A 13,303-nucleotide genomic window follows, 5' to 3' on the forward strand; every position below is an offset into this window, starting at 1 on the left:
GTAATGCTTTGGGTACAGTCGAGTTTGAGGGAGAATTAATGTTCTGAGAAATAGTGGAGGGGATATATATGAATTGATTTTGATTAAAGAGGGTGATAGGCCACCCTAAAAAGATGTGTTTTTAAGGAGAGTCTGAAGCTGTGCGTGTCGTGGATCGTCATAGTTTCTTGGTTTCTTCATTAATCCAGTCATTGTGCCTCTGCATGAACACCACAGGCCTAGGTTTTTCTTCATGGACAGCAATGCTCCAGCTCAACGAGATCGCAACATTAGGGAATGGCTGCTGGAGACTAGGGTACCTCAAATGGAGTTGCCTGCACTTTCTCCAGACCTGAATCCCATAGGGGATTAGTTGAGTTGCCATGTTGAGGCCTACAACTTTGTACTCCAGAACCTCAGTGACCTGAGGGCCGCCCTTCAAGAATAGTGGGATGCCATGCCTCAGCAGACCGTAACTCGCCTAGTGAACAGCATGAAACATTCTTGTCAAGCTGTAATTGATGCTTAAGGCCACATGACAAGATATTGAGACATTGACAATTTTTGCGGGAAATTACCATACATGCTTCTACTTAATTGCCCTACTTTCACGATAAAATATCACTGTAGAGAGCGTGAACTGTTTGCGTTTTATGTAAATTTCACCTGAAAGCCAAATATCCCTAACTTTTTGTGAGTAGTGTATATAGGCTTATGGATTGGCCCATATTGGATATTGCACTCACTGTGATCTAAGTACAAGCAAAATGAACAGTTTGGAAGGTTATATATATATATATATGTATATGCATGTATATATATATATAAATATAAATATATATATATATATATATATATATATATATATATATATAAAAAGCACGAATATGTACAAGATGTAAGTATCCTTTAAATGACAATTCATTCCAAATTCTAAAAGCCTTTTAAAGAAGACGTGAAATGTACCTTGTATTGTGCGTTTCTTCCTTCTGGGGGATCACATTCCTTAGTGTTGAATCATATGGAGACACAATCAAACGTTTCTCGGACGGACGGAAGTACAGGGCTGCTTTCTGAATGTTGTCATACACATAACTCAGGAAATCCCATCTACACATTACAAAACTATTTGTGAAATTGAAAGTGATTTACAGAGGCTGGGAAATTATTGATCTGCAGATCTATTAAAATGTTGTTGTTTTCAGCGAAGATATCGTATATAGTATGGATAATAATATTAAATGTGTTTCAATAAAAAAACATTCAGTACCACACAGGAGTAGATCAGTCACTTCTAACTATTATCCTTAATCAATTTTAAATATACTAAATCTTCATCTAACAATGACTTAAAGGAAATCTGTCACCAGGTTTTTGACACCAAATCTGTATATGAAGAGACAGAGACCCTGATTCCAGTAATGTGTCACTTACTGGACTGTTTGTTGTAGTATTGATAAAAATCACTGTTTTATTCAGTAGGAGACTGATACTAGAGAACTAGTAAACCTAGTTCACCATATTCCTGAGCTTTGTATCACCCCACCCACACCACTGATTAGCATCTTTCTGTCTATGCACAATGCGCACAGATGTGTGGTGTGAGTGGATCATACAGAGCTCAGCATTCAGAGAGCGGGTAGATCTGCAGCAGATAAAACAGTGATTTTATTAAAACTACACTAAGCAGCCTAGTAAGTGACACATCACTGGAATCAGGTCTCTGTCTCTACATCATGCTGATCGTAGATAGGGTCGCAAACACGTGATAATATTCTGTCAGGCAATTCTGCCAAAGCAATGGGCAGCATGAATCGCTGACTGGCTGTATAACTGCAGCCAGGTACATTATACCCTGAATTTCTCTGGTGTTATCAGAGGTGATATACTTTAAAGATACTTCCATGGACCATAGCCGGAGACTAGTCTGGCTCTGGCACCATCTGGCTTCTCCCGGTGCTGCTAGAGGTGATTGACCGATATCTTCCTATGTAAATATAAGGGACACCTGTCAGTCAGCTGCTTCAGGGCTAGTATGAGGTGGAATAGTCTGTCCTCCTGCTATGATGCCTGGTTGCATCACCAAAGCATACTATTTCTTACGCCACAACTATGATCCATCTTGCCCATGGTTTGGGCAGCATGAATCACCTGGTTCTATTTAGTGCGAAAGTTATAGCTTCAGTATTCAACTTCAACTCTCAATATACCATCTCAATCCCTAATACTACATCATTTTATATACCCCAGTCCTACAGCATCCCCTGCACTAGATAAGCTCCTCTACCCCTGAAAAATGTCATCTCCTAAACCCTACATGATCTAGTGCACGCCAAAATGCATAATTTCCTTGAGCCTGTAATTACAACTAATTCTATAGCATAATAATCATCTGTACGCCTAATAATCATGTCATTTCACCACTACAATATGGTTTCTTGCACTCTATATAATCTCCGTTATCCCTCATCTTCTGTATGCTCAACATTGGTTCTACATCTCCATCCATAAAGAGTTTAAAGTTGTTTAATTCACTAATTTTATGGGAATTGATGAGAAATAGCAATTAATATTTGCATTCTGTTTTCCCTTTAAATGGAAATATTTCGCATAGCCAAATTCTGATTACAATCCATGAATACCGTAAAATCCCAAACTTTCTAAAGCCTGTGCAAACAACTGAGTCAGTTCTGTCCTCTACAAACAGATATTCTCTACTCAGCACAGAACTCAGTAGAACTCTGCATTGACCTCATTCCCGGGAGCCGGTGGGGTGACGTCTCTTCATAAATTATACTTGTAGTAGGTGCTATTTCTTTCCAAGTGATCACCAGATCGCTTTCCAGAATTCCTACATAGAAAATATCTGTGATTAAGGCGATTTATCCAACTAGTACAACAGCTCAAATTGTATGTGCCCCTGAGAGGAGCTGCCAGACAGGGGGTCTCGTAGTTTTATCGCTATATTGTTACATGGGAGAAACAGGTATTTTAGTGTGCCTGTTGGAATAGCTGATCATCATTTTAAATGGACAGTAGAGATGGGAGAACACGCAGATGTTCGGGTTTGGAGGGTATGGCCGGACTTTAAAAAAAAGAAAGACCGCTTCGGGACTTGACTTGACCCGAAATTGAAAAATTACCACCAGGCACTCCAATTTGTGTGAAAAAAGAATACATTTTATTACAGCTTCAGGATAGTTCAACGTTTCGGTCGCTACTTGGACCTTCTTCAAGAACTGACAAAACAAATACATTTTAGTGCCGTGACAATTTTTCCTTATTGAGTTGACCAAAACTTGAGCCCAAACCCCATATAAGTCTAAGGGGATCCAAACTTAAGTGCTATAAAGTGGTGGTAGTAAGAGCTAGGGGGCTACAAAAGGAAGCAGAACCGACTTTAAAGCAGATCAATTATACTTACTGCGATTCTACACAACTGCCACACTGCTTCTGGGTCCACTTATTAAACCTTATGAATATTCACTTGTTCCCCCAACTCAACCTCTGTGACAGCTTCTGTGATTGGTTGCAGTCACACTAGCTGTCTCGGTCCCCGAAGTGGAATGTAAAAATAAATAATTGGAAAGTAGGGTCATATTTAGATACCCAACGCAGATAAAGCAGACAGCTGGAAGCTGCAGCCTTCAGCTGTATATTTTATCTTAGCTGTGTATCAAAATACAAGGGACCCCAAGCAGATTTTTTTTTTTTTTTTAAATTATTAAGTCTGACTGCAACCAATCACAGACACTTTCACATAGAGTTGGTTGGGGAAGCATTGAATATTTAGAAGATTTAAGAGCGGACCCGGAAGCAGTGTGACAGCCGCGCGGAAACTCGGTTAGTATAATTGTACTGCTTTCATCAACATTTTGCTTCCTTTTTTTCCTTTATTTATTTGCATTTGAGCTCCCAATCCCAAACCGTAACACAGGCTTCCCTGAGAAGTCCGTATTTTGGGTCCATGCATGGAACTTTACAGTTCGGATTCGCCCATCACTAATGGTATCTTCTGATCCTTCAAAGCCAAGTTGGATGTTTTCAGTTTGACTTGATAGGCTCTTGATCAGGAAACCCTGTCTGTAGACTTGTCATAATAGAGCATGTATCTTATTATATTGTAAATGAAGATGTGTACTTCCTTCTTAACCTTTCCTCTGTCTTAGCTCAATATATCCTGAGATGTGTGGCGCAAGATGAGCAGCATTGAAAAAGTCATTGCTTTGTAACATTCTGGTAGGAGATGTGGGACAACTCAGGGGTTATGATGTGAACTGCCGTCTGTCAAGGGTTTTGCTAGCATGTCACAGTTATATATTGAATTTATAATATGAGAAATTAGCAGATAATATAATGGTTGACACTTCCATAACCAGTTCTGGAACTTCTTGTGTATCGTATCTTAAGTATCGTACCTTATATAGTAACCAGCCATTCTTTTTACATTGGGCTAACAGAAACATGAAAATGTCCCATTCACAATAGCCCCATTTTAGAAAGCAAGTTGACACCACTTGGTGGCCGCTGTTTTATCCGAAGATGCACTGCCTTCTGGGAACTAACATACTAAATGGGGAACTAAAGCCTCCTCTGTCCCCACCACTATTTTTACTTTGTAATTCAGCTGTAAGAACTGTATTCTGTCTGTGCATTGTGCTATCCATTACTTATGGAACTTGGAGCTTGGACATGCTGACTTAGAACACAGCCTACAGACAACGCAATGTGACACCTATTAGACTGGTTGATTTTATTGATTTGTAAAGTACATCCTGCCTAAATTTAACTGCATCGAATCTTGTGTGTGTGTATTAATGCTTATACTCACTTTTGTTTTTTGTAGCCTTTCAAACTAAGCTGGTATGGATTTTAAAGTTAAATACCCTTTTCAGACAAAGCAGACTTGCAGAAACTTAGTACATAATTCCATTAGCCCCAAATTAAAGCTGACCAGCAACTCACAAGATCTATAGTTAAAGGATAGATAGGTAGATAGATAGCTAGATAGATATAGGGATAGATAGATAGATATAGTATATCACAAGAGTCCACACCTCACATTTTTGTACATATTTTATTACATCTTTTCATGGGAAAACACACACTGAAGATATGACACTTTGATACAATATAAAGTAGTCAGGGTACGGCTTGTATAACAGTGTAAATTTGGTGTGCCCTTTAAATAACTCAACATACAGCCGTTACTGTGTGGAAACCGCTGGCAACAAAAGCGAGTACACCCCTAAGCGTAAAATGTTCAAATTGTGCCCAAAGTGTCAATATTTTGGCTGGCCACCATTATTTTCAAGAATTGCCTTAACTCTTTTGGGCATGGAATTCACTAGAACTTCACAGACTACTATTGGAATCCTTTTCCACTCTTCCATGGTCACATCACGGAGCTGGTGGATGTTAGAGACCTTGCGCTCCTCCACCTTCCATATGAGGATGCCCCACAGATGCTCAATAGGGTTTAGGTCTAGAGACATGTTTGGCCAGTCCAGTAGCTTTATCCTCAGTATCTTTAGCAAGACAGTGGCCGTTTTGGAGGTGTGTTTATGGTAATTAGAATGTTTTAATACTGCCATGTTGAACTTCCAGTGAGAATATGTGAGCGGTAATACCAAATTTACCACACCTGCTCCCCATTCACACCTGAAACCTTATAAAACTAACGAGTTACCTGACATCGGGGAGGGAAAATGGCTAGCTGAGCACAATTTGACCATTTTCACTTAGCAGTGTACTCACATTTGTTACCTGTGGTTTAGACATTAATGGCTGTGTGTTGAGTTATTTAGCGGGTACACCATATTTACACTGTTATGCAAGCTGTACCCTGACTACTTCATATTCTATAAAAGTGTTATATCTTCACTGCTGTCCCATGGAAAGATACAATAAAATATTAAAAAATGTGAGGGATGTACCCACTTTTGTGATATACTGTATAATCCAGGCATGTAATAAGGATAGGTTATCAATATCAGGTTACTTGGTGTCTGATAACCACCACCTGATCAGCTGTTGTGCTGTACAGAAAAGCTCCATTCCTTGTGTAGCATTAGCTGCAGGACCTGCAGATCAGCTCTTACTTTAGAGAATAGCAGATGATCTACTCTATACGGGAGTGGTTCCTACACAGTAAACGGAGCAGTGTTCACATCCGGATGCCACCAGAGCTAATAGCTGATCAGTTAGCGTGCCAAGTGTCAGGTCCTCCCAATCTGATTTTGATGACTTATGTACAGGACAAGTTTTCAATATTACATGACTTTAAAGGCATTACCACAGTTAATAAATCTAGCCATATTATGGACAGTTGTGTCTTGGCTTATTTGCTCACCATTTTCTATGATCTCTGCTTTCTGTCATTGAGGGCTAACAATTTTACATGAAGAGCGGATTTAGTCCTGTTTATACAGCTGGTATACAGTTAGTACAGCCAAGGAGCCTGTATAAAATAGCCAATCAGTCCTCTGTGTGCGAGAAACGTGGCCAAATTCTTATGGTTTCCATTGAAAGCACTTACCAAAACTGTAACAATGGCACTTGTCTTCTGTCTTCATGGTTACAATTTGATGGTTTGCAATATGTACAACTGAAACCATTAATTAGTGTTCAGATATTCTAAAATCAGACACACTGGAATTTTATTCCAAAATTACCCAGGAGATAAAAATTGTCGGGTGCACCATGCCACGTGTTGTAGTATGAATTTGCCAACGGGAATGCCATGACTGATGTTAAGCAAATTAACTGGTTTATCAGTATGTTTGGATTGGTCTATGTCAAGTCTGCAGGGAGTCATTTAGAATTGGTGACTACTTATTATCAATGCTTATTATCAAGTTTATTAAGCAGAAACTGTCCTGCACAATTTTACGAGTTTCTTACATGACCCATCTCATTATATGGCTAATGATATTTTCTGTTCATTTACAGATGACGGAGGGGCGGCGATGTCAAGTCCACCTCCTAGATGACCGGAAGTTAGAACTTCTCGTACAGGTAAATAAGTAGATTTCACCTTTAGGAATAGCCTGTAGAATAGAATTGACCTTGCCATCTACAATATGTGTGTGTTTGAGATATATATATATATATATATATATATATATAGATAGATAGATAGATAGATAGATAGATAGATAGATAGATAGATAGATAGATATGTATATATATATATATATATATATATATATATATATATATATATATATATATATACACACACAGTACAGACCAAAAGTTTGGACACACCTCCTCATTCAAAGAGTTTTCTTTATTTTCATGACTTTAAAAATTGTATATTCACATTGAAGGCATCAAAACTATGAATTAAAACATGTGAAATGAAATAATTAAAGTGTAAACACACCTGAGAATATGTCTTATAGTCTAGGTTCTTCAAAGTAGCCACCTTTTGCTTTTATTACTACTTTGCACACTCTTGGCATTCTCTTGATGAGCTTCAAGAGGTAATCACCGGAAATGGTTTTCCAACAGTCTTGAAGGAGTTCCCAGAGATGCTTAGCACTTGTTGGCCCTTTTGCCTTCACTCTGCGGTCCAGCTCACCCCAAACCATCTCGATTGGGTTCAGGTCTGGTGACTGTGGAGACCAGGTCATCTGGCGTAGCACCCCATCACTCTCCTTCTTAGTCAAATAGCCCTTATACAGCCTGGAGATGTGTTTGGGGTCAATGTCCTGTTGAAAAATAAATTATGGTCCAACTAAACGCAAACCGGATAGAATAGCGTGCCGCTGCAAGATGCTGTGGTAGGCATGCTGGTTCTGTATGCCTTCAATTTTGAATAAATCCCCAAGTGTCACCAGCAAAGCACCCCCACAACATCACACCTCCTCCATGCTTCACAGGGGGAACTAGGCATGTAGAGTCCATCCTTTCACCTTTTCTACAAAGACACGGTGGTTGGATCCAAAGATCTCAAATTTTCAAATTTGGACTCATCAGACCAAAGCACAGATTTCCACTGGTCTAATGTCCATTCCTTGTGTTCTTTAGCCTAAACAAGTCTCTTCTGCTTGTTGTCTGTCCTTAGCAGTGGTTTCCTAGCAGCTATTTTACCATGAAGGCCTGCTGTACAAAGTCTCCTCTTAATAGGTGTTCTAGAGATGAGAAGGTGTTTCTAAACTTTTGGTCTGTACTATATATATATATATATATATATATATATATATATGTATAAATATCTATGTATAAATATTTGTTTTGCATTGGACCATAATGACCATAATGTTTTAGACTTGCACTGGTGAATGAGAACATGTTCTATACATGGTTGTTGTATATCATCTGTTGACAGTGAATCAATAGATTCGAAAATGTTAGTTATGTTGAAAATTGGTGAAATGTTACACTGTATAACATCCACTCTGAATGAGCTTAGAGAATAATAAGGACAGGCCTGACTCTATATTGACTCTATGAATATCATTAGCACCTTACAGTATCATAGCCATTGGATGATTGGCTAGAGAGAAGTTAGATGTCGCTTGCTTCCTAATTGGCATTTCCTGCAAACTTACATCCCTTCGTCAAGCATTAGTGAAATACCATTCCTTTAATATACATGAATTGGGTGGGGCAGGAAGAAAGAGGCTGTGCATTAGGAAGACTGGGCTAAGAGATGAATGGATACTTTGGAGACTGGTATGAATTCCAGGAAGTCTGTGTTAGTAGTAACTTTTACACATGGTGTGAAATATTTTCTGTATGAATTTCACAATGAATCTGGAGGTCTGTGTCTTAAACAAGGTCGCTGAGCTCTTGTTAGTATGATGTCATACATAATATATTAGAGATGGGAGAATCAAATCTCAAGATTCTGATCCACCGGCCAGGTCAGTATGCTGTGACCCCTGGACAGGAGATCTGCAAATCTCCTTACCTTCCGGCGTTCCCATCTCCTCTTTTGATTAGACATGAATAGTCAAAATAGTAATTTGCAAATGATGAAAAAATCAAAACAAATATTCAAATATTTCAAATTACTCAGTATCAAGAATATGCAGCGTGTGGCATGCTATCAATGAGGTTATTAATAGTTGTCTTCAAACTGTTCTGCCATGCTTGGGCAAATCATCAAGATCCGCTGTTGGTAGCTCTCTCTGTAATTGCAATTGGCAACTAATGAAGTCTTAATGTGCTCAATGGGAGACAAGTCTAGAGACACTGTAGGCCAGAATAGGCAGCTCACAGTAGAACGAACAACATACGGTCTGGCAATGTCGTTTTGAAAAATGTCTCCTTGGACACTTTGGAGAAATAGCCATACCACTAGTTCCACTACAAAATCAATCTAACAAAAGGCTGTTAGGGTACCTGGAAGGAAGAATAAAAGGGTGTAGCTACTGTACATTGTCACCCCACACCATAATCCTGGGAGTAGGACTGATGTGACATTCAATCGTGAAAGCCTATTCATAGCATTGCCCACCTGGTCTCCTGGTCTCAAAACAAAATCAGGACTGATCACTGAAGTGGATGATCCTCCATTCCAGCCTCCATTGATGTTTTGCTCTGCACCATGGTAGCCAATGAGAGCAGTGGTGTGAGGTCAGTGGAACATCTATAGCTGCACTTCTATCTTGTAGCCCAGTGTCATGCAAATGCCTTCTGATGGATTGTGTAGATATTGTCTAACACCTTTGGGTTGGTATGTAATGTTTAAGTAGGGAATAATTGTGGAACCAGTGCTATGGCCATTTCTCCAAAATATACCATGAGTGATTTTTCAACATGACAACACCAAGCGACATGTTGCTTGTGCTACTATAACCAGGCCTAAACGTGCTACCAAAGCTTGAAGCATCCATCTTCAGAGTTGTGTCTTCCATCAAGCACATCTTTGACATCATTGGTTGGCAATTTCAAAAGGAGCTGCCAAAAGCAGATCTTGATGAATTATAAGTGCAGTGTGAAAAAGCCAAGCAATTGGTATCGTTAATAATGTGGTAACAATTAAAATATAACTTTTAATCACTAATAATTAAAAAGATTTTTAACCCCACGTCATAGACGGTTGTAAAACCAACCTAAGGTGATTAGAGCAAATATCGAGCTCCTACTATTACCAAATAGGACAAACAGACATGGTAGGAGAGTCCCCCACCGTGAATGATAGTATTGGAGGTGACAAGAAATCACCAGTTGTCACACTAATGTGTACACCAAGATATATTGCACATTAATCTACAGCAGGGGTGGGGAACCTTTTTACTACCGGGGGCCATTTGGCAATTTCTACGAACCTTCGGGGGCCGCATCAAATTATCAATGTGAAAATAACCCTGCTATATATGGTCAATTAACTCACCCTTACTGTGGTGGCTGGAGCTGCTTCTCTTTGGTGCGGCTGTGATGTTTGATGATACTAATCATGTTGCTTCTGACAACTGCTTTTCCAGGTTTGTCTGGGTGTGGAGCGCAGTCAACTCTTTGTATATACATTACAGGAGACGCTGGAGGAACATACCTCACTGGAGGGGCTGAGGGCATATACATCACATAGGAGACGCTGGGACTGACGTATACACATCAGATAGGAGACGCTGGGACTGACGTATACACATCAGATAGGAGACGCTGGGACTGCTGTTTATACATCACAGGAGATACTGGAGGCACATATATCACATGAGGAGCTGGGGACATATATATACCCCCTGTCATGTAAATGCCCCCAGCCCCTCCTGTGTTGTGTATGTCCCCAGTGTCTCCTGTGATGTGTATGCCCCCAGCATGTCCTGGGCATACACATCACAGGAGACGCTGGAGGTAAACACAACAAGAGGGGTTGGAGGCATAAACAACGCAAGAGGGGCTGCTGGGGCGCACACAACGCAAGAGGGGCTGCTGGGGCGCACACAACGCAAGAGGGGCTGCTGGGGCGCACACAACGCAAGAGGGGCTGCTGGGGCGCACACAACGCAAGAGGGGCTGCTGGGGCGCACACAACGCAAGAGGGGCTGCTGGGGCGCACACAACGCAAGAGGGGCTGCTGGGGCGCACACAACGCAAGAGGGGCTGCTGGGGCGCACACAACGCAAGAGGGGCTGCTGGGGCGCACACAACGCAAGAGGGGCTGCTGGGGCGCACACACATCACAAGAGGGGGGGGAGACATCACTAGGGGTGGGCAGAGACATCACTAGGGGTGGGCAGAGACATCACGGGGGAGGGCAGAGACATCACTGGGGAGGGCAGAGACATCACTGGAGGGAATGGGAGCACGGACAGCACTTTTAGAGCAAAGACATGACTGGGGGACACACAACACTGGGGGTTATACACAGCATTAGGAGGGCACGGGGCAGGCTGCACAAAGCACTTGCAGAGCCCTGACATCACTGCGGGGACACAGCACTGAGCGTTGCACACATCTCTGGAAGGGGGTGGTACACAGAATTGGACGGTCACAGAGGGCAAGCGCCGGGCACACAGTGCGGGAGTGCGGGCGCCAGGCACACAGCGGCGGTAGTGCGCGCAGCGGGCACACAGCGGCGGGAGTGCGGGCAGCGGGCACACAGCGGCGGGAGTGCGGGCGCCAGGCACACAGCGGCGGTAGTGCGCGCAGCGGGCACACAGCGGCGGGAGTGCGAGCAGCGGGCACACAGCGACGGGAGTGCGAGCAGCGGGCACACAGCGGCGGGAGTGCGGGCAGCGGGCACACAGCAGCAGGCACACAGCGGCGGGCAGCAGGGGTGCGGGCAGCGGGCACACAGCGGCAGGCAGCGTGGGTGCGGGCAGCGGGCACACAGCGGCAGGCAGCGTGGGTGCGGGCAGCGGGCACACAGCAGCGGGCAGCGGGCACACAGTGGCGGGCAGTGGGGGTGCGGGCAGCGGGCACACAGCGGGGGTGCGGGCAGCGGGGGTGCGGGCAGCGGGGGTGCGGGCAGCGGGCACAGAGCAGCGGGCACACAGCGGCGGGCAGCGGGCACACAGCGGCGGGCAGCGTAGGTGCGGGCAGCGGGCACACAGCGGCGGGCAGCGGGGGTGCGGGCAGCGGGCACACAGCGGCGGGCAGCGGGCACACAGCTATAGTGCTGTACAGGAGGAGGCGGCACTATCTGTACCTACATCTTGTACAGGGGGGAGGAGGCAGCACTCTCTTCACCTAGATCCCGTGGAGGGGGAGGCGGCACTTTTCACAGAGGGGCGGGCACACACACATGCTGAGCATGCTGACACTGGACAGCGGCAAATGTGATGAGGCCGGCAAACTACAAGACAGCGCCAGACCCAGAACTGCAGCCCCCGGGAATCTGCCCGGGGGCCGCATAAAAGGTCATCGCGGGCCGTATGCGGCCCGCGGGCCGGAGGTTCCCCACCCCTGATCTACAGTGTTCAAGAATATCACCAAGACCATTGGTTAGGCCTCACTGTGGTAGATGAAACAAAAAAATGTTGTCTAATAGAGGAGGGGGCAGACACTTCAGCCTCACAATACACCTCAAATGGCAACAATCTGACCTTATATGTTCTTAGACCTCCCAACGCGTTTTTTAATTCACTTAGTCATCAGGGTACTGTGGTCAAGAAACCAAAGGCTTCAGTATAATACAGACTTCCAGCATGGTGTGTCCAGGCATGGCATAGTGCATATTGTTTTGGTCTCTGTCTACATGTAGTCAGCCATAAGCAGATCATTTCCAGGGGCAGTTGGGATGGGTTTTACATTTTTTATACGTATGCAAACTACACACGCGAGTATCACTGTGCTCGGGTACGCTCTCTGCTCAGCCAAGTTCGAGCCACAGTGTTTCACTGGCTCGCACTAGAGGTAACAACAGCATAATTGGATGTAGTGTATACCAAAAGCAAAATTAAAAAGCCCGGCCCCTCCCGGAAGTAATCTGTTTATGACAGGCTGCATGTGGGTGGAGACCCAAAAGTGCCCAATTAGTGACTTCTATTGGGGTTCAGGTCAAGTCTGGGTCCCAAATCGAACGTTATCTAAAGTCTGGCTACATCCACCAAACTTCCAGGGGTCCGCTCATCTCTAGTAATGAAGAAAAATTATTGCAGTGAAACCATCACAAATCCTAGACTTTGGGTTATGTGACCAACCAGTCTTCCTGTGTTTTACCTCGGCTAATAAAAAGAACAATTGAGTTACAGAGGTTGAGTTAAAGGGAACCTGTCATCAGAAATTTTGCTTTAAACCTAAATGTTTCCCCCTCTGCAGCTCCTGGGCTGCATTCTAGCAAGGTTCCTGTTGGTTTTTTGCTCCCTTTTAGACCAAATATAATACTTTATAAAGGTGTACCTTTTGGGATGCTAATTTTCTAAAT

General features: G+C 43.2%; 1 protein-coding gene across 8 annotated transcripts in view; it reads left to right on the forward strand.

The window, feature by feature from the left end:
* Positions 1–13,303, forward strand: part of FRMD4A (FERM domain containing 4A) — a 720,232-nt gene that overhangs the window by 372,960 nt on the left and 333,969 nt on the right. For all 8 annotated transcript variants that reach the window (XM_075345253.1, XM_075345255.1, XM_075345254.1 and 5 more), the window contains one exon: positions 6,931–6,996. In XM_075345253.1, coding sequence (XP_075201368.1) covers positions 6,931–6,996 — 66 coding nt within the window. The remainder of the gene's footprint in view (positions 1–6,930; positions 6,997–13,303) is intronic.

This window comes from Anomaloglossus baeobatrachus, chromosome 4 (assembly GCF_048569485.1).
Source record: "Anomaloglossus baeobatrachus isolate aAnoBae1 chromosome 4, aAnoBae1.hap1, whole genome shotgun sequence".
Taxonomy (NCBI): Eukaryota; Metazoa; Chordata; class Amphibia; order Anura; family Aromobatidae; genus Anomaloglossus; species Anomaloglossus baeobatrachus.